We start from the raw sequence: 24,220 nt of genomic DNA, 5'->3' as shown, positions 1-24,220 counted from the left end.
GACAGGAGAGGCAAGACATAAAGATTAGGATTTCACACTCCCACCTCCCCATTTTTATTGATTGGTCAGAGCTTGAAGGCAGTTGTTAATAGACTTAAAATCATGTTTCTACATTTCTCTCAATAATTGGGTCACCTGCTTCCCTTAGAAATGAATAGACCAAAGTCAATAGCTAATTTTCCCCTCAGAACCATAAATTAGACAGTAGTACTAGTTTAGGGGATATTAGGCCTGTATCACAAGCTCACTTTAAGGAAATGATTTGCCAATTTTGAAGCTTCCCAGTAGGCCATCTCAGACACCCATTTTCTCAATAAACTTTCACTGAGAAACAGTTACGTACAGTGAAGGAGTCAGAGATGAATTAAGCCCAGTGCTATATCCTCTGAGAATGAACTTTTTAGTTGGAGAGAAAAAAACGTGTGTATACACGGCCTGTGCCAAATCTAAGCGAGGGATTAAGTCCTCTAGGGATGGCAAGAAGGAAAAGCTCCCGTCTGCCTAGAATGATGATTGAGGAAAGCATGGGAACCTAGGCTGGATTTGAAGGTTGGGGGCAATCTTTGCAGGGAGGAAGGAGGAAGGGGCCAGGTCTGGCTGAGAAATCTACAGAGTGGAAAAATTCCAGGCAAAGTGGTGAAGGGGCAATACCGGTATGAAAGGCCAAACTCTGCAGGGAAGTGTCACTAAGTCTGCAGAAAGAGGCTTGGATCTTGTGCAAAATTTAATTAGAACTTCTCACTCTTTTCTTATTCTGGGTAGATAAGTGTGCAGCATTTCCTCAGAGCATCTAGCCCTCTGTGATCTCCTACATGGAGATTGATCAGCTAATTTGGTACATCCCTAAGTAGAATAAAAAAATCACCCAACACATCGAAGACGTTTTTTTCAAGTCACTAGTTGAAGCAAAGCCTCTGTCACTAAAAGCAAAAACCGTGCTGGCTAGGTCTCCACTAACAAAGCAGAGTAGACAATGATGGTGATTTCTGAGAAAGCTTTGCAAAACTCCAGTATCGGAATAACTCTGTGGCTAGCAAATTGCCTAACTACTCACCAAAGTTTTGCCAGTAGAGGCCCACGTCAAGGTTCCTTCTGCCATAGTAACCTTCACCTTTAAATGATCAGACCCAAAAGGGCGATCCCTACAGAGATAGAATCACACCTTAAAGTTTAGACTTCGAGATGACTTGTATAAAAAAGCTTAGTCCCAGACAACAAAATGTGAAATTTTCAGAACTGCTTTCCTCAAACATCAGGCTGGTCCTGGCAAGGCCTTTCTTCTACCTCTCCCTCCCTTTTGCCTCTTTACACACCCTTCTATAAATCCCTTTTTATATCACTCATTGCAGGCAACATTTTACATCCATCTTCAAGAAACTTACTTTTAAATGTTTACCAACTAGAGTTAGACTACAGTATATACACTTTTAGTAGCCTTGCCCACTTTGCTGTCTCAGATAATGTCTGTGAGTAGTGAATGGCTGCATTACTTCTCAGGACAAATGAAATGACAAAGGATGGGACAAAGAAGGGACAAAGGTAGACTGTCATCTGAGTGATAGAAAAGAAGCAAAGACAGATACTGTGAGTATACAGGAAATACAATTTAGCAGTCATTGAGAAAGGAATACTTCCTACCAGGGTTTTTCAGGCTTGTGACATGAGCTGGTAGGTCTTTTTTAGTTTGACCTAGAGGAAAAATTTGTATTCCTGGGTTGTTGAACGTTTGCTAGACTAAAGGGACATAAACTCAGAGCAGCATGGAAGATTAGGTTCATGGAATACTGTTACATACAGGAAAACTACATCTCCAATAGACTGCCAGCCATTAGCCAAAAACAGGTGCATGTAGGATCTGGGGGACAAAGAAAAAGTATAAATATTTCAGTTTACACAGCCAAGATCACAGGCTATCTTCCCAATGTCTGACTGAAAAGTACTGAAAAAGGAGCTGTGAAGATTTCATTTCTAATCTGTCAAAATGGTGCTATTGACTCCTTCATACAGAGATATATTATAATATTTTTTAGGTAAACATGTAAGCTGACCTAGGCCATAATGTAAATACAGAAGATGTTTGTAGAGAATTCATCCAAATCATGCCCATTTGCTTTTGATTGAGCTGCTCTATTCTTCAATGGCAGTGACTGACCGGAGTCCCTGCTTCCCACAGATGGGACACAGAGTCCTTGGCTGTCTCAGCTGCCCCGAACCTGGGGCAGACAACATGACAGCCATAGACAGCTGTTGCTTCTTGGACTCAGGTTGGATAGCCTGATTAAATGACTAAACATGCTCATTTTTTGGTGTTTCCTGGGAACATAAAAGAAGAACGTGTGACATGTGGCAAAATGGATGTTGGTAGACTATTGAAATTGACCTCAGTGAGGGCCAATGTTACTTTGTGTTAGTACACCCGGATGTGTCAGAGCATGCCAAAAGAAGCATATACCTTACTGCTGCGAAATCTGTAAAGCGATTTGCATGTACAGTATGATAATAAATCATCTAAGAGCCCGCCAGAAGTTTGCATTCTGTGATTTGAAATGTTACAATTCATGAGTGACACATGGACATTTTCCTTACATCTGACATAGGGAGTTGAATTATTTTCCCTTTCTCCCAGATAAAATTACACTGAGTTTCCTATCATTTTTAAACACTATACAGGGATGTCATGAAAGTCATAAAGTTATTAAAAATTAAAAAGGGACCTAACTAATCATTTAATCCAAGAAGCTCATTTTATTAAAGAGAAGTGACACCTAGGGAGGTAAATCTGAGGTCAAGTTGGTGGCTAGGACAAGAACAGATCTGGGTTGTCCATCTCCTGGCTCAGTGCTCCCGCCGCTGGGAAGTCAATTCACTGGATAAAAGTTAAATTCAGTACTTCATAGAAAAAATGATTTTCCATTATAAAAATTTGAAAATACAGAAAAGGAGAAAATTACAATAACACATTCCAAAGACAGACACTATTGGTTTTACTCTTTACTTTTTTCTCACAGACTTGTAATCATATCGTAGCTTTTTTGTACCAGCCTATCACTATAGCACAACCATTTCTACATAGGCTTCACAAACATTTATGAGAGATGCATAATAATCCAATCTCAATTCTTTCTTTTCTTGGTAATACTAAAAGTCTTTTCAGTGTTTGGGGAAATCTACCCTAAGGAAATAATCCTAATGTGGAATTGCTGGGCCACATGATGTTCAGTGGTTACTTCATCATGGTGCTTTCAAACCTCCAGGACCTGAGAATGAGAGGCAGACACTGCACTTTCACTCTTAAGAAGCTGATTGTTAACAGCATGAATTGTAAAAAGAGCTGAAAGCCTTGAGCTTGGCCAGTCAGTGGGCGAGCATTTGTGTGAGATTATCTGTGGGGAAGGGAATCATGTGACAGTGGGGCTAACTCTCAGAATTGCAGCTTGCTACTACCATTGGGTCCAAAATGCTTTGTGGCAAAGACACACTTACCCCGAACAGTGACTTCTCAATGGTGGGAAATGCTAGAGAAAAATAACCTCTCCCATCTGCAAGTCCATTTCCAACCATATGAACACATTTTTATTTCAACCTAGTTTTGCACAACCTCTGGACTACTTCCTTTCATAAAAAATCAGCTGCCTTGTACTTAAGGGCTGTCACTAAATCAAAACCTAAATAGGAAGGTAAAGCTCCTGAAAAAAAATACTATCCAAATAATGACTAAAAAGCCTAGTTTAGCACTTTTACACTATGCTTCCAACATTATTTTTACTAGCACACCACACCCCCCTAATTACCTGTGCAGCTGATAACACAGGTAGCACGGATCCATCCACCCTCCAACTCCTGGGATACATTTGCAGGTCATGTGTTCCGGCAATTTTCTGTCATCTCATAGCTACAGAAGGCTTCATCCATAGTGGACCCTTTGCTCCAGGGGAATAGAATAAGATAATTCTCTTATGGGGAATAGAATAACACCTATTATATATTCTGAAAATATTACAGTGTAATAGAAACAGGTCATTCTTGTTGACACCAGCCATTAACAATCTACAGATGGGGTGCCTGGGTGGCTCAGGCAGGTAAGCATCCGACTTCAGCTCAGGTCATGATCTGAGTTCGTGATTTTGGGCTCCGCATCAGGCTCTGTGCTGACAGCTCCGAGCCTGGAGCCTGCTTTGGATTCTGTGTCTCCCTCTCTCTCTGCCCCTCCCCTGTTTGCACTATGTCTCTCTCTCTCAAAAATAAATAAGCATTAAAAAAAATTAACCTACAGAAGCAGCTCCGTTGCTTCTAAGAATAGCTATGTAGTGTCTATCATGTAAAAGAGGCCCAGTAAGTTTTTCATGAAGTGAATGACTACTTTGCTATTTTCATTTCTATTTTGGTAGTCTTATCATTTTCCTACTGACATTTGAAAGAGCCTTATACACACTTTCCAGAGCTGATCCACTAAGAGATGCTATGGTTGGCTATCCAAAGAGTCATTCATCACCATCCCTCTCTTCAAGAGGCTGGAAATTCTTATGCTTGCCTCCCTAACCATCCTTACAGCCGGGGCGGGGGGGGGGGGGGGGGTCATGTGGCAGAGACTACTGGAGAAGAGAGCTAGTGGAGGCTTCTGGGAAAGCGTTTGCTTCCCTGATAGAAGAGACCAGTGCATGTTGCCATGCCTTCCCCTGCTTCTTGACTTGAATGCACATGTAATTTTCAGGGCTAGTCAGTCACCTTATCATTATGAGAGAAAGATAAAAACTGTAGAAACTCTGGCCCTGACATCTTTGAGCTGATAAACCCTAAATTACCTATATCCAGATTTTTTAGTAAATGAGAAAAAATACTGTTTGTTGAAACCATGTCATAGTGATTATTTTCTAGTGCATACTGCCCACAATACCCATAATACTTTGTGGTAACATAGATCAAGGGTCCGTGTCATCACTTCACTTCTGGATTTCTTCAACTTCAAATGAAATTATGACAATTCCTAGCCAAGTTAACACAGTTATTTAAACGTGGGTACAACAAACCCTGTGTATATGTTACTGAAATAAGGGAATATCACATTCATCATCATCTTGGCTATATAATAGCAAACCAAAATTCAGCAGTATTTTGGCTAATATTGTATGAGACTTTGGTGCGAGATAAGCATGTGAGTTACTAATCTTTATTTTCCAGTTTATATTTTTCTTTTGTAAGAGTTTAAAAAGTTAAATTACATACTTTAAGTTCAGATACATGAAACTATTTGCCAGTACTTAAGGTTAATACAACTCAGACAGTGTCAATGATTATGAATGTCTAGTAATTTTATTCTGAAATATTTCATAGCAATTTAAAAATAAATACACAGTTTATATTAAAACATGCTTTTATTAAAGGTTCCAGTTTCATATTGGCTCATAAAAGAATTATAAACTTTTTAAAAAATAAAATCTATATATAGTATAGCTTTTATTGAATTGCAAGAGACAAACTTTTATTTGACTATACACGTAAAATCTTTGGAAACAACAAAATAATGAATTATAATTCCAACTTCCTATGTTTCTTCTATGCTCAGATTCCACCACCCCCCACTTCTAGAAGTTGAGTAAGAAAGGCAAGGGAAAAATACAGCAGACGAGTGATTATACGACACACATTCTGATGGAAACCCGGTCAAGTCCCCTAACTTCTCTGGATTCCATAATTTATCCATTGGGTTGGGATACCTGCAGAATCCATGTAAGTAAAAGGATCTGGATTTTAACCACTGATTCTAAGGGTGCTAGTGTGCTCTTGAGTAAACAGGTAAAGTTTTTGTTTACATCAAAGGGAATTACTCATACCTAAAAGCTCAACAAATAATTAAAGGCTTAAACTGTGCAATGTTTTCCCATCTTCTCCAGAGGCAACCTCAGTTACAGAGGTTTTTGTCTGAGATGTGAATTTAATTCAACCTGAGTATTGATACTTTGTCCTTCAGTTAATAAAGAAAGAGGGAGGAGGGAGAAAAAGAAAATTATTTTTACTGGGAGATAATCTTACATGTAGAAATCTACAATTTCAAATACATCCAACATCAGTCAACAGTAAAATGAAGAGATTTTTAACATTTACAATCTCTCTTTAACACTCTAGCAGTTCATATTATACATAACTGCAACCAGTAAATTCCTGCAATTATTTTTGCTAAGTATTGTGTTAAACTCCAAGGGTTAATCAAGAGTTAGTTATCAATGCAAACTAATACTTCATCCAAAAGTATCAGTTATGATAAATTATTATTTTTTTGTATGAAACTAATGTCCTTAAAAAAGTAGGTAACAAGTACTGAAAACAGTACTATGCCAAGTATTCCCTGTGTAAATGTGTTTCTAATACAAACTAGCTATAAGCTAGAGAAAAATAATCAACCACCTAACAAGGCAGATTATATTTTTTGTTTCATTAACTGCCCTACAAAAATTAATTATATTTAAAGGAAAACATTTTTTGGCTATAATTGTTATATTATTAACAACTACAAACTGATTTATTTCTAATGTTCAGAAGTCCCCATTTAGCAAGCATTGAAGGCTCCAGAGATTAGAAAAAAATTTTGTATTTAAGAGAGCAATTCCATGAAATTCATTACTTCATATTATAAAAACACAAATTAATACATATACTAGAGAACTGTGCTATTAAATACAGGCCACTGGCCCAATGTTGATAATGCACACTTAAAATGTGGCTAATCCAAGGAGCACCTAGGTGGCTCAGTCAGTTAAGTGTCTGACTTCAGGTCAGGCCATGATCTCACGATCTGTGAGTTTGAGCCCCGCATCGGGCTCTGTGCTGACAGCTCAGAGCCTGGAGCCTGCTTTGGATTCTATATCTCCCTCTCTCTGTACCCCTCCCCGCTCCCCTCTTAAAAATAAATAAAGATTTAAAAAAATTTAAAAAGATTTAAATAAAGATTTAAAAAAGATTTAAAAAAAATTTTTTTTTAATGTGGCTAATCCAAGTAAGTAAAATACACACGAGATTTCAAAGAATTAGTAACAAAGAAGAATGTAATCTATCTTATTGAGTTTTCACACTGATTATTTGTTGAAATGATGTTTGGGATCTACTGAGTTAAATAAATTACATTATTAAAATTAACTTCACCTGTTTCTTTTTATCTTTTTCATGTGGCCACTGGAAAATTTTAAATTATATATACGGCTCACATTAGTTTTCCATTCTTCTACAGCACTGTACAGAAAAAGCAGACTCAATTATATGTTAATAGTAATCCCAACCCATATTATTAAATTTTTGTATAATTATGGTATTTCAGGTAACATATTTAAAATATTACCACGAGGTACCTGAACTTAGAATCTACTCTTAAAAACAAAACCAAATAAAACCTGCTGTAATCTTTCTCATCCCCTGTATGCTGGCAACTATGCTAAACTTTGGTTAGATATGAGCCTGCAAATAGGCAAAGGGATCTTTTTGGTTGATGGAAATGTTCTAAAGCTGGATTGTGGTGATGGCTGCACAATTATAGATGTATTCAAAAATTACTGGATTGTATACTTACAACCAGTAAGTTGTATAGCATGTAAATTATATTTCAATAAGGCTGTTAAAAAAAAAGAAGTACAGCTAGAATGTAGCAGATCTAAAGTGCCATCTAGAAGCTGCATATACATTTCAGGTAATTCAAATACTATTTCTCAAACTATCATATGACTCAATATTGCAATAAAAATGTTTCCATGAGTGTCCTTTTATGTGCAATGGGTCCAATTCTACAGTGGATTATGTAATCACTAATTGGAGGTATAAGTTGAAAAGGACAAAGAGAACATTAGAGTTGCTGAGTGGACAGTTTATTTGCTTTGGGGGTACCCAGTTCAGGCAATCTAATCACAAATCCCTCACACAATCTGGGCACCCTGTAACTGGACATCTGCTGGTATTTTGCCATCCTAGACAGCACACTGGAATATATTAATCAAAAAGGAGAAAAAGGAGAAGGAGAATAAGAAGGGGAGTAAGGGAAGGAAGGAGGGAGAGGTGGAGGAGAAGGAAGAGAAAAAAAGAGGAGGAGGAGAGAGAGGAGGAAGGGAGGAGGAGGAGAAGGAGAAACAAATGATGGAAACAGTAATAGTACCACATAAAGAACTCACACTGAACACGAAGATAGATTTCAAAACGTGTGCCCATACACGAACATAAATACACACATCTTCATGGCTACACTGAATGAGTTGCCTCAAGATCTCATTTTAAAAGTAAACCAGGTGGTTAGTTCAAAAGCCAAAGAATCATTTGGAATGTTAAAATTATTCAGGAATGTTCATTTAAGGCAGCCCTAGACTCAAGGGACCTATTCTCATCCATGCTAGTTATAAAATGACTCATCTAGGCATGTGGATAAATCTATGAATGCATTTGTTAAAGCACCAGATGAAGATCTGTCACAATGTTTATGATGTAGTCAGTAATACTTTATGAGGTGAGTGATACTTTGAAACATGAACATGGGTCAAATGAGAAAGACTGAAAATCTCATTATTTTCCTAAAGAATATCAGATACTTCTCAGAATTAAAGCTATTTCTTGAGGGCTTATCTTTAAAAAAATGAAACATGAAGAAAACATTCACTGAATTTGACTTTATAGACAGATAATTTTCTGTTGGTGAATAGAGGATACCCCCAACCCTTTCACACAACCCAATCAATGTGGTGTCCCCAGCACACATTTGGCAGTTTTGTACTGTCTTATCCATGCATAAATGCTTTTTAAGACTTCCAAAATAAACTCACAGAAAGACACAAATACATTTTTAAAGATATCCACAAAATAATGTTATCTAGGTATCAAAACAGAATTGTATTTGAATTGTATTTATAGTTACTTTATTTTTATTTCTGATTTTTTCAATACTTATAAAGTAGTGCAAGTCAACTGACAATGAAAATCACCTTTACAAAATATAAACAGCTTTTTTCTTTTGTCCAAGATATTGACAAACTCATACAGCATACCAAAGTAAAACACTAATATTTAACTTCCAGAAAAAGTTAAAACTTATAAAATGTTCATAAACCTCTAAAATAGATGATTTTAACTAATAGCATGAAGCTTATGCTTTCTCTAATTTCCAAGCAGGCAAAATATTCATACTGAGTCACTACTCAGTTTCTAAAGAGTTTAGGTCAAAGAAGTATACCTACTTCTTCATGGATCTCTGTCATACTCCCCATGCTCAGACACACTGCTGTACCAAACACTGTGCAAATAACTATTTAAGAAAACTGAAATGCCCTCTCTTAGATAACTATTTAGTTTGGGAATAAAATAAACCAACAAATCATCTCAAATGTTTCCACAGGCTACATGGAGGAGAGGAAAGGATGATTTTTACAGGCCACGCAGCTGAGAGCAAAAGTTGACTCTGGGGTCTACTATACTACAAGTTTAAACATATTATGCCTTTTGTAAGGCTTTTTGTAAATCACCATAGAAGTTGATTAAAGTGCTTGCCATGGCTGTGTTGACTGCAGACTGCGGAATCATCCCACGCAGATCCGTCTGAATATAGCCTGTCAAAAGACTCTGGTGAGGATTGTCTTTAAGCGGAACACAAAACCAACCACAGGGATGGTTATATCCACGAATAAATTCTGGTCTCTTTTCACTCCAGTCAAGACTTACCCCTACAAGGAAATTTTAAATTAACACTTAGCAGTGACTGAGATTAGTCTAAAACTCTCATTAAAAATTATCATCAGATATCTTGTTTAACTATTTTTCTTCTTATCCATGTAGATGAAAAACTAAGCCCTAAGAGTGACCATGGAAGAATGAAAAAGATAATTACCAACTAGAATTCTGGCAGGGGGCTGGTAAGTAGGTAATGGGGAAAGTTCTAGTCACATCAGAATAGGTAACATTATGTCATCCTGGTAACTCCTTGGAAACTATGAATTGTGGCTGTAGCATCCAGGCTTCAAGGTACCAAAAATCAAAACTATGGTCCCACCACTACTCCCTAAAGGCACTACCACATCCAACTTTGGTACTGGCTGGTTAAGAGTGAACAAGGAGATACTTACCTACAACTGCCAACTCAAGTATATACTACACATAAAAAAAAGATCAATTTACCTATAGATCTATTTCAGAAAGCAGGAGCCTTCTAAGAGCAGTATTTTTAATTTTTAGAAGACAACTATTATACAGCTCAAGGAAAGAAAAACACTCTAACACATACCAAGTCTATTCTTTCTATGGATATGACTAAGAAGTTGTTTTCTGAGAGTGACTTAAAAGGAAATCCATTTACTATATCCCTTTCTCATAGGCAGTCATTTAACTCATATTTGTCAGCCACAACGTGGAAGCTACCATGTAACTGAGAAAAAAAAACTTACCAGAAAGATTCCCAAACCCTACTTGATATTGTTATTTTACTTCCTAGGGTGTTTGCAAAGCTTAAAGTGATTACAAAATAAGTGTGAAGGCTGAAAATATATCTCACGTAGAAAGAAACATCCAGCCTAGAAAACTCAAATATTTAAAACAAATGAAAAAAAGTTTAAGGTTTTGATATAATTACCACAGGATAGAAGCCCTTCTTCATAGCCCACAGTGTAGGAGAAATCAACAAACTCTCTTGGGGAAATTATATTCCAAAGCTGGCCAGCAGTAGTATAACGCATCACACAGCAATTCTGAAAGGGAACAGGTAAGAGGTATTACTAAGGAAATATATATTGACTCATGTATCACTAATTAATCTTTAGTAAAAAACTGATACTCATTTAAAATGTATTATAATTATTATTGATAACAATTCTTACAGTGATTCTTACAGGTTTAGATCTCTATTCTAAATATCACTGCTACTGTATGTTTGTGAATAAGATATATGATCAAAACACAAAGAGTTAAGTTGCCCAGTATCCAAATCTCTAATTCAATACAGTGGCCTTTTATCCTATATGATATTCAACATGGAAATAGATGGTGTAGACTACAGGTGTTTAAAATAAAATCCACAAATCCTTGGACTAAAACACCAAATAGTTCAATAAAGAAATTCAAACATGGCAAGAATGAATTAATAAAAATAGAAAAAGAAGACAACCCACTTTGGTTACATAATTCTCTAATGCCTAAGGTGGCATTTTTATCTTTGGTCTTTAATTTTGGCTTAATAATTAATGGAAAAACATACAATTACCTAGAAACCTGAATACGATGGTGGTGTTTTCAGAATTTTAGATTTCAAAGCCTCATTAAAGACGCTGACAATTTTCTTAAGCAGCAAGGGTAGAGCTATTGTGGAAAACAAATTCACTTCTGACGAATATTCATTAGTTAATATGAGGAAACTCAAGCTTTTTAAAAGGCATCAAGGATTCCCCTATGAGATCTTTGCCATGACTACCTACTCTCAAAGCAATGAATACGTGTATGTATACATGCTCATGCTTACATGCTCATCTGTCTCTCTGCCTCTCTCTCACAAACACACACACAATCTGAAGTAATGTTTCTAAATAAATACCTCTTCAAAGTGTTCCAAAATATCCATTGAAGTCATTAAGCTGTCCCAATCCAAGCGACAGGGACCGGGGCGTATATGGTCTATTACACTATTGACGATGTCATCTATAACACCTTGGGCTTTGAAACTGGAGAAAGAATATTAAAGTCAAATGCTATTAGAATGAAAAATCTCAGCATGCCCACATCGTTCAGAGCTAACTTCAAAAAGAGTACAAGTTAACAAAGATTTTTTAAAGGGAGTAAATCCCAACTGTTTTTCTGATAAATGTAGTGATGTCAATTATTTTATCAGACTGTACTGTTTGCCCTCAAATCTGATAAGATATGCATGGCAAATTATGTTGTCATGAACATAGTAAAGTACCTTCACGTTACGGGATAGCTGAAAACAGTTGGCAGAACGCTAATGCTTCATCTATTTTGTATGCTGTTCTTTTTTCAGTTATGCTCTAACTGTTATTAGTATACATATATTTTTGCTCTTTCAAAAACTTTTTTATGACAAGAAAAGAAAAATAGGTCACCCAGGAAGAGAACACCGAGGATTGGCTCGTGAATTTTATCAGAACTTGGCATGTTTCAAAGGTGGCATTACATATCAATGGGGAAAGGATGTACTATTCCATAAATGGTGCTTTGATTCAACACTTATCCTAATAGAGAAATTAAAAACTGAACCGCTACTTGACAGCATTCAAAACAATTAATTCCAGATAGACTAAAAACCACCACATAAAATTTAAAACTTTGAACTTTGTGAACTCAAGATACAGGGGGATTTCTTGAATACATAAATCACACAAAAACACAAATAATATGAGACAGTTGAAATTAAAAACTTGCATATCACAAATGACAAAATTAGTAAGTTTCTTTTAAAACCAGCACAGACTGGAAGAAGGCATGTGCAACACATATGAACAGACATAATTATTACAGAGAATACATAATTAATTCCTATAAACTAATGAGACAAATATAATCTAAAGAAAAGATGGGCAAAGGATACGTTAAGATTGCCCTGAAATGTCGATAAATTTAGAAAAGATGCTCAACTTCACTCATAATCAAGCAAATAGCAACAAGATACCATCTCACACCCCTGAGATTGGCAGAGATTAAAAACATAACCAGTACTGAATGGAAGGGAATGAGAACTCTCAGACTGCTACCATCACTTTAGAGAGCAATTTGGTTAACGTCTAGTATAGCCAACCCAGGTGCACGCCCAAAGAAAATCACACGTGTGTAGGAGACAAATACCTAAGAAGTTTACTATAGCACTGTACCTTATAAGGGATAACTGACAACAACCTAAAAATTTGTCAGTAGGCAAATTTGCAAATACAGGTAAACACATCGCAGCATTTTCTTATGAACATGGAAGAATAGGTCTACATGTAACAACATGGCTAAATCTTGAAAACACAATGTTAAATGGAAAAAATTAAAGGAAATTACTGACGGAAACACACACACATATGTGGTCAAAGAATAAAACAGGAATAACATACACTTTAAGATACTAGTTAACTGGGGAGGAAAGAAAAGAGAAGAAATGAGAGATAGACCAGCTTTAACTCTATCAGTAACCTTTCAGAGGGGGATCTTTCTAAAAGTCTTTTTTCTAAGTGTATTTATTTATTTTCAGGGAGAGAGAGAAGAGAGCATGCATGTGCATGGGGGAGGGGCAGAGAGAGGGGGAGAGAGAGAATCCCAAGCAGGCTCCACACTGTCAGTGCAGAGCCTGGCATGGGGCTCGATCTCAAGAACCACAAAATCATGACCCGAGCTGAAATCAAGAGGAGAACGCTTAACCTACTGAGCCACCCAGGCGCCCCTCTAAAAGTTTTTTTAAAGCATCTGAAGCTGTTTTATCATCTTGTAAATGCTTCCAGCTCAAACTTATATTGTCTCCCCTATCCTAAATCTGCTCTTCCCTCCTGTGTTCTCTAACTTTGGGTGGATGGTGGGAGTGGGGGCAATACAAGTTAATCCAGTCACCCAAATTAGATATGTGGGATTCAACTTGGACTCTCTCAACCCTATTTCAGTAGTCACAACTAAAGTCACCATGTTTTATCAAGATGACTTCCTAAATGTAAAGTGCTCAGGACAATATTTGGCTCTCAATAAATGTTAGCTATCATTACCTCCACCACCTTTAGATCTCTGTCACGTTCACCTGCCCTTATCAACTCCCACTTAGTTAGGCCACTCTGCGTCCAACTCGACACTGCAACCATTTCTAGCTCTTTGGATCACATGTCTCTTTAAGTTTCTTTAAAAAAAAAAAAAAAAAAAAAAAAAAAAAAGCCAAAGATCTCTTCCCAGGAATGTAACATTGACCCCAAATTATATATATGATCTTAAGGAAACTTCAAAAAGCTAGCCATGGATTCCCAGGGCAAAACCTCTTCTCTAAACTCTCCACACTCATTTCCATGTTCCATTTTTCGCAGTGCTATCAGAGGAAGTTCAAAATCTTTGAGGACCTGGGAGGTCAGGGGTAAACAAGGGTAAGTGCAATACTGAATTTCTTATTCTAGAATTCAAAAATCCTTCAGACATATGCTCTCCTCACCCTTACTTTATGCTCCAGCTATACGAACACAACTTCTATTTCCCTAAACAAACTCCTTAGAGTGTTTCCCATGTGTGTTTCTGGAGGAGATGCAATCCCCTCTGCCTGGAATACGAATCAGTTCTTCATTCCCTAAGAAATAGCCATTCCTCCTTTAAAGGTCAGCTCATATGCTGACTCTTCTATGAAGTTCTCTCAAATCACCAAGTGTAATGCTCTCTTGGCACTTTTTATGCTTTTCAACCCCTACTGGGAATTGGTGATCTAAATGATTAATTCACACTTGCTTACAATGCTTAATCCGCAACTCCAGTTTCCTGGTCCTTAACATAAATATTGTATAACTCATTTTTCTGGAAATGCTATCTTTGGTATTATACTTCAGAACAGTTTTATTTTTAAAAGGGCTGAGTCCCAAGGATGTGAACATTACACTGCAATTACACAAGGCAATTGTCTCCACTGGCTTTAAAAAACAATTATTTTTTTTCTGGTTAAAAGCGTAATTCGTGTTCAACTATATGTAAATACCAAAAAAAATGGAAACAAAAATCACATATAAAACTGCAATCTAGAGGTATATGTTTGGTGTTAAGTAAAAACATTTATTTTTTATTTTTTTATTTTAGAGACAGAGAGCGTGCACACATGTGTGCTCCAGCAAGCAGGGGAGGGGCAGAGGGAAGGCCAGCATCCCAAGCAGGCTTTGCCCTATCAGCACAGAGTCCTACACGGGGCTTGATCCCACAACCTTGGGATCATGACCTGAGCTGAAATCAAGGGTCAGACGCACATCTGAATGAGCCACCAGGAGCTCCAAGTAAAAACATTTTAATATATAAAAGTATATAGGGGCACCTGGGTGGCTTAGTCGGCTAAGTGGCCAACTTCAGCTCAGGTCATGATCTTGCAGTTTGTGGGTTTGAGCCCTGTGTCGGGCTCTGGTGCTGACAGCTCAAAGCCTAGAGCTTTGGGTTCTGTGTCTCCCTCTCTCTCTGCTCCTCCCCACCTTGCACTCTGTCTCTCTCTCTCTCTCTCTCAAAAATAAACATTAAAAAAAATTTAAAAATATATATAAAGTCAACTCACAATTGTGCTACCTGCAATTTGGTATTCTGCTTTATTCACTTTACATTACAATGTGAGCATTTTCTTGGGTTTTTAAATAATATTTTAAAATGTAGTTTTTAAAGACTGTAAGATACCACGTTTCAAAATTTAACCATTCTCTATTGATTATTCAAGTTGTTTGTAATTTTTAATATTGTAAGTAATGCTGTGATGGAAGAGATAAGTACTCAACTATTATCTTTCTTATGATTTCTTTAAGATGAATTCTTAGAATAAAGTATGCTATAGCACTGAGTAAATATAGAAGACTAGAAAGGTCTTATACAACATGCTAAGAAGTTAAGATTTTATCGGCCATTTGATATCATTATTTATGATTCCCTTACCACCACCTCAGTCCACAAGGGATATAGACATTTTAAGACTCTGAATTCATAAGGTGATTTGCTTCCCAGAAAGTTTAAAATATTAAAGCCAAATTTCACTGGCAATGATGATTTAGTGATCATTTATATATAGGAAATTTGGCAATGTCTTAAGAGCTACATAAAACTAGAAGAATTTACTTACAGGTATCCATTAAATTCTTCTGAAGGTTTTCTCCAAATTGTTACATCTTTCTAGAAAAATAAAAACAGTATATGGACATAAATAATCACCTAGCTAGAAATGTGGACATAAAACCAACAATTTCAAATTGCAGAGCATGTCCTTGCATTAAAATAAAACTTAAGTAAATATTCAAAGAGATACATAGAAGTCTTTTATGCCATCAAATGATCCATATCTGAATTTCTTCTGTTTCCTAAAGTTCTTCACATCTTCCTTAAAGTACAGACCTCCAAAAAAGATTTTTTAGTAGCTTAATGAGATCCAAACACTGTTAAGATCCAGTGAAGGCTCTGTCTTGCCAGCCATTATTATTTGCCTCACTCCAATCTTATCTATTTACCATTACTGACACATTTAGACTAAGACAAAAGGAATGCTGAATATTTCATTCTGACCTTGCTCATGTATATTTTTTTAAATCAAACAGGTCACAGCTATTATGGCAGTGCTACCTTGAATTAGTCCCTACATCCTTTTTCTGATCATTTCCCAAGAAATCTTGACCATCAGACAAGCTAGAGTGCTTCACTGCAAGAGTCCTGGATCCAGGGCTACTTCTGTCAACACTCAGCCATGTGATAGTTTGGACAAGTCCCACTGGTAAGAAAGAAAACGAAATGGCCACCCTCACAGGCTTACTGAAATATCTGAAACTCTTCCAAACTATCCATACATTCTATATGTTGACTTTAGAAGCTATACTATAGGCTCTTGTTGCCAAGAGTCTATTCTCATGTCCGCTAGCTAAAGCAGTAATGAAAGCAGTACAGGATTATTACGTTTTTGCCTTGGTGAGATGTAAAAACACTGATTTTATTAGCATAATTATCTATCCTGCACATCTTTCCAAAGAATGGTCCTATTTTCCCTTACCATTTTGAAAGTCATCAACCAACTCATTAGATAAAGGATAAACCCCAAATAGAAGTAATTTAAATAACTTACCATTTTCTTGGCAACTCGCCACTTATCGTCTTCAATGCTATGATACTGGATGAGAGTGTTTTTAAGTCTAGTTGCAAAGTCAGCAGCATCAGGCAGGCCTTCCATTTTTTTTTTCTTTTTTCCTTTTTCCTGTTACAGAGACAAGGATTAGCATCAGCAAAGATCACAGTTTGACGCAGTAGACCGAGGAGTCTCAAATCTGGCTTCATAACAGAATCACCTGGGGAGCTGTCAAAGATACTTACACCTGAATCCCACCCCAAATCAACTATTCAGAATCTCTGAGAGTAGGACCTGGGCATAGTTTTCCTAAAAGCTTCCAAGGTGAATAACACCTAATCAAGGATGAGAATCACATATTTTGAGTTATTAAAATTATTCCTATAAAAATAAAACACAATCCTATTTCCCTTCCTAATAGAATATAACAAAAAGATATACATTATAGAATTCTAGATAACTTAAAGAAAAAAAAAATTGCTGTTTCCAAACTATAAAAATAAATACACAAGGAATAAATTCTTTAAAAAAGTCCTTAGAGCTTCAGCCATTAAAATTTTAATTTAACATCCAACAGATTTAGGACTCATTCTAGCAAACAAATGAACAACAAGCACAAGCAGAAACCTGCTCATACATTCTTTCAGGATAGGGCTACAGAACTCTGAACAATTTCAAAAGTTTGAAGAACTGTACCGTTTTCAATATTTTATTTCATTCAGTGAGATGTTACAGGACTCAGTAAGGTATCTGTGTAAGGAAGGAGGTCATAGGAAGACTTTTAGAACTACTAGTACAGCATAAACAAATGGTTCATAATTTTAAGGCAATAATTTTAACTGTATAAAAAATAAAAGTACTATATTATTCACAATTCCAAAGATAAGCTACTATTCAACAATGTTTTTAAAGAGCAATGATTACTAGCCTTAAAGATAATAAACTTAATATAATGAGGGGTTCTGTAATGTGTTGGTTTTAATACATTGCTGCAAATTCTTTGATATACTTCCCATCAAGAAGTGGTCTGTGACTGCATGACTTTGTAGGCTGGGTTAGAAAAGTCCATGCAGTTCTGCAGGTTTCTTTTAGAATAATCGCTCCAGGAGTCTTTGATTAACATGCAAGCATGCAAAAAATCTGGCTATCCTGAGGCTGAAGTGTGGAAAGACCAAAGGAGAGAGGGGGAAATGGGGAGAGACAGCACCCCAAAGTCCCAGATCCAGAAGCCTAGTTAGAGCTTCATCCCAGTGGGTACCTCTTGCTTCCCCAGGCTTCCCTCAATTTGACTCAGTCTTCCCCATCTTAACAATTTATTTTTACAATGGAAATTGAGCCAGTAGCTCAAAGTCAAAGCCTCACTGCCTACAATATTCTTGTCCTACTGGTTTTCTTTCTGTCCCTCAAATAGGCCAAGCCTGTCACTGACTTTGGGCTTTGCACTTGCTATTTCTATGCTGCATTATTAAATCCCAAATCTGAGCATGACTAATAACAACTTGTAATGACAACTTCATTTTAAACCTCCTGTCTTAAATACAGCCTTCTACAAGTCATCATTATATCCTTCTTTTATTTTCTTCGTGGTGCTTATCACATTATGAAATTAACCTGTTTATTTATTGGTGTACTGTATTCTACTCTTTCACCATCGCATCTTCAACTAACAAAGCAGGGGCCTTTGTCTGCCTTATTTACCAGTGTTTCCCCACCAACTAGAACACTGCCTGGAACACAATAGGTCCTTAATATTTGTTGAAGTGTGTTTGCTTCAAAACAAGAATTGTTTTATTTTAATTTTGTGTCCTTTTGATGCCTTGGTGCACTCCAGTAAAAAGGATAAAGGAGAAAAAGCTTCTGGGCAAAAGCTGCACAGTTTACAGAACCATCAAGTTACTACTACAAAGGAGATCAAGAAAAGATCTACATGAAATGTCAAGCCTCAAACCTCTATGGGAATGGGGCTGTAATTCTCAAGGACAAATGCATACATCAGGATCACCTTTGTTACATTTTGTAGTAGTTGTTGCTGTTAACAAAGATTCCCTCCCTAGTCTCTTCTGAGTGCTCTTTTTAACCAAGCCTTGTTCTTAGGCTTGTCCTTGGCCCCCAAGGTTCAGTTCTATCAAGAATCCTGCTGAGCCAGTTTACCGAAAACCCCTCACCCTCAAAAATTCCTCAACCTACCCTTGATCTTGTCACACTGCCCTGTGTTCAGCACGAATCCTATGTCAATTTAGCCAGAATTCCCCTTCCCCCTAATGTTTCCTCTTAGCAATTTTCCATCCACTGGACACCCACCCCACCCTGCTCCTTGACAACAAATCCCCACTTGTCTCTGTTGTATTCAGAATGGACTGTAGTTCTACACTGAGGTTTATTCTCCATTATTGCAATAGTTCTTGAATAAGATTTGCCTTTACCACTTTAACTTCTGTCTGCCTCTGGTTTTCTTTGACACTGTTTTTAGATGTTGCATTTCAGGGCCCAGTGCAGATAGTGTGATTCAGGGGCCCTGATCTGGAGCAGGCCCCCATAATCTAAGTTCGTTAAAAAGCCTTGCTAATTATTCTGTTATCCAGCCAGGGGTGAGAACCACCGGTCTAAAAACTAAAGGTGACAGAAATAAATCAATATTGTAGTCAATATTTAAATAGCATAAAGCAGGGCACACAAGACATTCAAAATGATAAACAATAAGATGATATAGAACTGCAGGGGAGGAAAAAAACCTTTTTCTCTACTCTCTTAGGTTCTGTCTCTGAGACCTACAAATTAAATTGACAAAGGTATATTAACAGGAGAAAAGGCATATACATTTTATTCACTATTGATATTTTAATTTTTATGTGCACAGAAGCCTTCACAATAAAGAAATGGAGATCCAAAAAAGCAGTTGGACCTAGGGCTTATACACCATTTTAACAAAGGGTGATAAATTGTGGAAAAGTGATAAAACAAAGGAAGAGGGGGCTGGGCTTCTAGTGGTGGTAAATTATGAGGAAATATATGAGAGAAAACTAATAGAAGATAAGAGTTATTGTAGTAAAGTTTGTTTGTTCAGACAATCACGGTGTCAACTCTGTGCCCAGTGATGAGTTGTCCTCCTTCTGGCATAGGAGAGAAGAGAAGGAAGACCTTCACAAAGGGAAGTTTATGTCCTACTTTTAGGCAGTAATGGGACGGAAAACAGCTCTTTCTGCATTTGCTGCTGACTGCCTTCAGCTCAAAATAATCCCTATTCCAAAGTGGTATATTTTGGGGTGGTATATCCTTTCAGAAACATGGCAAAGTATATATATAAAATTCAATAATGTAGAATTTAGGATCTATGTAAGTGATGCAAAATATAGATCTCACCCAAAGACTAAAAAGTGGATGATCTCATTCAAAAAGTATGCCAGTCAGGAATATATCCGATTTCCCCCTCAAGCTGACTTGGTAGCCAGTACAACGACCTTAATCAAGGGTATGTTACAAACAAGCACAAATTCTTAGAGAAGACTTGAAAAACTAATCTATTACTAGGATTGTTATGATCAAACAATATTCTGTAAACCCAAAGGCTGCCTGCCAGGTTCCTGTGGTTGGCAGATAAGATATTTTTTCAAAACTCCTTGATAGAAATCAAAGATGAAATGTAAAGATGCTATTATCATTGACAACATCATCTTTGTGCAAATCCATTACACAAATGTGAGCCAGAAAAACTACCTATAAAGATGAGAATCTGAATCTTTGAGGTGCTTACCTTAGTAATCTTTCTGATCGCTCTTACTGATCACTATAAAGTCCAAACTCCTTAATATGGCTTATGGGCCCTTTTATGATCCGGCTGAGCTTTATTGCCTAATTTCTACTCTTCTTTACTGGACTCCTGTAACAACTAGGTTAGCTTCCCCCTACCCCACCAACGTTTCTCACAGCAACTCTGTAATTATTCACTTGTCATCTTTTCCAATTTAACTGTAAATCTTTTGGGGCAAGAAGTGTGACTTGCTCAATGTTATCCTCCTTAGGTCTAGCTAACATGCAGTAGGAACCCAGTAAATAAAAGTGGGAAAAAGAGGTAGATGGTGAGCTACTAGCCTCACTTATGAAATACCTCAAGATATCTAAGATGGGCCCATTTACACCAATCATCCTTGAGCTTCTGAATGACTAAAACATTCTTTGCCATAATTAAATACAGCAATTTCTCAAGTAAGTCTACTATTTGCCAAATATCTAGCATATACCAGGTCCTAGAACTAAAGAAATGGATATAATCCAGTCTTTGCTCTCAAATTTGACTTATTCCACCTTTTAAATAAATTTTTAATTGCAACAACAACAAAAGCTAAAACATTAAAAACTAGTAATGAGCCTCTTTTAAGGGTACTGGAGTAGGAGGTAGGAAAGGAAAACAAAGTAAGTGTAAACTCAGAAAGCTCTTTTTTAGCCCAATGAAGTATTTAACCAGGCAGTTCATTCTTGCATGGACTTTTTTCATCACGATTAAGTCCAAAAGAGAATATGGCTACTGTCTGAACTATCTGTGTGTGGGCAGGCATAACATATCTCTCAAAACATATTCCCAAATTGGGGGTTGGGCAGTATGGAGTTATTATCAAGGTCTTGATGCTCTCCTAATAAAGCAGGGTACTCACATTAATTGAAAGGAAAGTATACAATATGCTCTACTAAAATCTCCATCTGTGAAGAATGTGAGAAAAATGTTCTAAATACTATTCTGAACTCCCTCTTACTAATTCTTTTATTCCCTTTCTCGACCTACATCAGGAAACTCTCCAATTCCATCACTTAACATTTCAGAGAACAGGTACCACTTAATCATATCAGAATCTAGCAGCTCCTTAGAAAAGGTTATCTACTTTTGACAGTTCTATTCCTCAGTGCTCAGTAATGTCCACCTTCATTTTTTTCCTTACTTTAGACTAAACTTTTTGTTCATGTTTCCTATGCCCATGTCTTTGCAACAATCACTAGTGTAGACAGTGGCTGCCATCATAAAGCGGGCAGCCTGCCCAAGTTAAAAATTGTCTTGTGGCCATCTCTCAGCATCATAGTCTGTGACCAATACAACTCCAATTTTCATTAAATTTACATCACAAGGAGATGGCCATAGGTTCTATTTTAAATATGAAACATAATAAACACTTTAATCTCTAATATAAAGTGAAATGTTGTAAAAACCCGTACTTATGTAATATGAAGTCAGAATTCACCATTGAAAGAAACTATTAACAGAATTGTTTAAACTTCAATTTCCCAATTGATAAGGGTTTCATTTAGTTGAATAGCTTCAATTTAGCATGCCATAGATTTTCCCCCAAGATATTGTGCAAACCAAGGCCTTGTAAATTAAATTATTTTTCCACCTAACATAAACATTTCAGCATATCCTTGATTTCCAATCAATTTTGAATTTGTAATTTAGTTTTTCAAACTCAAAAACAGTAGGTTCTCATTTTTGAGACTGGCTATAGCAAGAATCCAACAGAAAAGCCTACTTCTACAATGTCACCAATGTCCCTCTGTTTCAGTGCTCACTTTAGCTTTAGTATTAGCTTTACAACCATGTTGAGACTTTTTACAACAGTTAAGGCAATATTAAATTCTAATGATACCTTGGGACACCTGGGTGGCTCAGTAGGTGAAGCAACCAACTCTTGGTTTGGGCTCAGATCATCTCACAGTTTGTGAGTTCGATCCCCCATGGGGGTTCTGCACTGACAGCGCAGAGTCTGCTTGGGATTCTCTGTTTCCCTCTCTCTCAAAATAAATAAGTAAACTTAAAAAATTCTAATGATATTTCAGCTTTAAGTTTGAGTCCAAGGTCATCTTTGAACTCCTAATGCTCTAATCCTTTACTTAAAATAATAATAGCTAACATTTATTGATCACTTACTATGTGACCAGTCTTCCTGGCCACTTTAAATTGTATTATTTCATTTAATCCTCATCAACAACCTTCAAAGCCGATCCTATTATACTGATTTTACAAAGTAGTAACAATGAAATTAGGTCACTTTGTCCAAAATCACACAGCTAATAAGCGACAGAGTCAGAATTCCAACCCTGGGCTTCTGCCTTCACAGTCTAAAGGTCTATTCTGTAAAACACCGGAAGTTGATCACAAGCTAGAAGAGACTTTACATTAAAAAAATCTGACATCATACTGAATTTGTCATTTTGTCCTGGCTCCTGATCCCAAAATAGCTCAGGTAATCTTTCTTAACTGTACATTAGGGATAATAACACTAAATTACTGGCGATTTAGATGAATTAATACATTTAGTATCGGGGTTGGAAGATTGTTAAGCACCGGAAAACGCTGCCTCTTATCAGTATCACTCAGTCAGAGCTTGGTGTGGGAAGATGGGACCCTACGTTGTCTGTGCATCTACTACGAACCAGGAAGCACTGTGCCCACTCACAGAACGCGACCTCAGTGAATCTTCACTGCGGCCCTGGACGCGAGGTTTTTACTGCCCCTTCCCCTTTTAAGCGATGCAGAAACGCCTAGTAGGCATCCAAGTCCTTAAGCTGGTGAGCGGTGCCGAGAGGCGAGGTGCAAGCATTGGGGTCCTTCCGGGGATACCTTACCTCCCTCACTTGTAAGGTCTGCACCGCCCGGACGCCGGGGTCCGCCACCCCCGACCTCCACGCCGGCCTCCGCCGCCCCGCTGCCCGGAGCAGCTCCGGAAAACGCCCCGGACAGGGCGCCCCGGGCGCCCCTGTCGCCTCCCCTCCCGGCCGCCTCACTTCCGCCGTAACTCCGCACCTCCACCCACCGCTACCTTAGATAAAGCGAGGCGCGGTAAGTGGCTAGGCGTGACGTGCCGCACCGCACTCACGGCTTGGGGCAACACTGACGCTCGGGAGCTCCCTCAGCTTCCACGCCAGGCAGAGCCGGGGCGGCAGCAGCCAATGGGCTACGGGCCACCTCCGCCATTGCAGCCAATTGGAAAGTACCAAGTTTTTCCGCAGCTCGAACCCGGGCGCACCCGAGAGCAAGTGGCCGAAGTTGGCCTGGGCAACGTGTGTTTGCTTGGATTGGCTGGCGCGGCAGCGTACGAAGCCCTGATTGGTCGCCAGGAAATGGAATGATTCCTCGTGAGTGTGGGCTGGCAGGAGCCCGGCAGGGTTCCCTGGGTGTGTGGGAAGGCGGGTGGGTCGGGCTCCGGCGGGGTATCCCTCGGCGGATTAATGGCGCAAGAATTTTGCAAGAGTAACTCCAACTGGGAGAAATACGAACGCAAGAGGGAGTGAGTGATGACAGTGAGGGATGAGGCTGGCCTAAATTTAGAGGGCTGTGGAGATGTAGTATCACGCAGCTGCAGCACCCCTCCCAGGACCAAAAAAGTCTGGTAAAAAAGAGAAGGCACCCGTGCAGAGGATGACAAATCCTTAGGCTTTCCGCTTCCTCTGGCTTAGAATCGACAGCGCTGAATGAGAAAG

At 37.8% G+C, this 24,220-nt stretch overlaps 1 protein-coding gene across 3 annotated transcripts; it reads right to left on the bottom strand.

Annotated features, from left to right (window-relative positions):
- Nucleotides 1-5,151: 5,151 nt before the first annotated feature.
- STARD4 (StAR related lipid transfer domain containing 4) lies at nucleotides 5,152-23,788 on the bottom strand. Of its 3 annotated transcripts, XM_053907152.1 has the most exons (7): nucleotides 23,560-23,788; nucleotides 17,394-17,506; nucleotides 16,757-16,885; nucleotides 15,770-15,819; nucleotides 11,543-11,669; nucleotides 10,589-10,703; nucleotides 5,152-9,686 (listed from the first exon to the last, which is right to left on the bottom strand). In XM_053907152.1, the coding sequence occupies exons 3-7, from the start codon at nucleotides 16,859-16,861 to the stop codon at nucleotides 9,457-9,459; spliced, it is 627 nt and encodes a 208-aa protein (XP_053763127.1). In that variant the 5' UTR covers nucleotides 16,862-16,885; nucleotides 17,394-17,506; nucleotides 23,560-23,788; the 3' UTR covers nucleotides 5,152-9,456. The 3 variants fall into 3 exon arrangements, with proteins under 3 accessions (XP_053763127.1, XP_019306057.1, XP_019306058.1); XM_019450512.2 differs by lacking the exon at nucleotides 17,394-17,506; XM_019450513.2 differs by lacking the exons at nucleotides 17,394-17,506; nucleotides 23,560-23,788 and adding an exon at nucleotides 23,366-23,553.
- Nucleotides 23,789-24,220: the final 432 nt, after the last annotated feature.

Source organism: Panthera pardus, unplaced genomic scaffold (genome assembly GCF_024362965.1).
Source record: "Panthera pardus isolate Hobbes unplaced genomic scaffold, ASM2436296v1 HiC_scaffold_2, whole genome shotgun sequence".
NCBI classification, from domain to species: Eukaryota; Metazoa; Chordata; class Mammalia; order Carnivora; family Felidae; genus Panthera; species Panthera pardus.
Note: the sequence above shows the minus strand (reverse complement) of the source record. Positions and strands in the feature narration are given on the sequence as shown.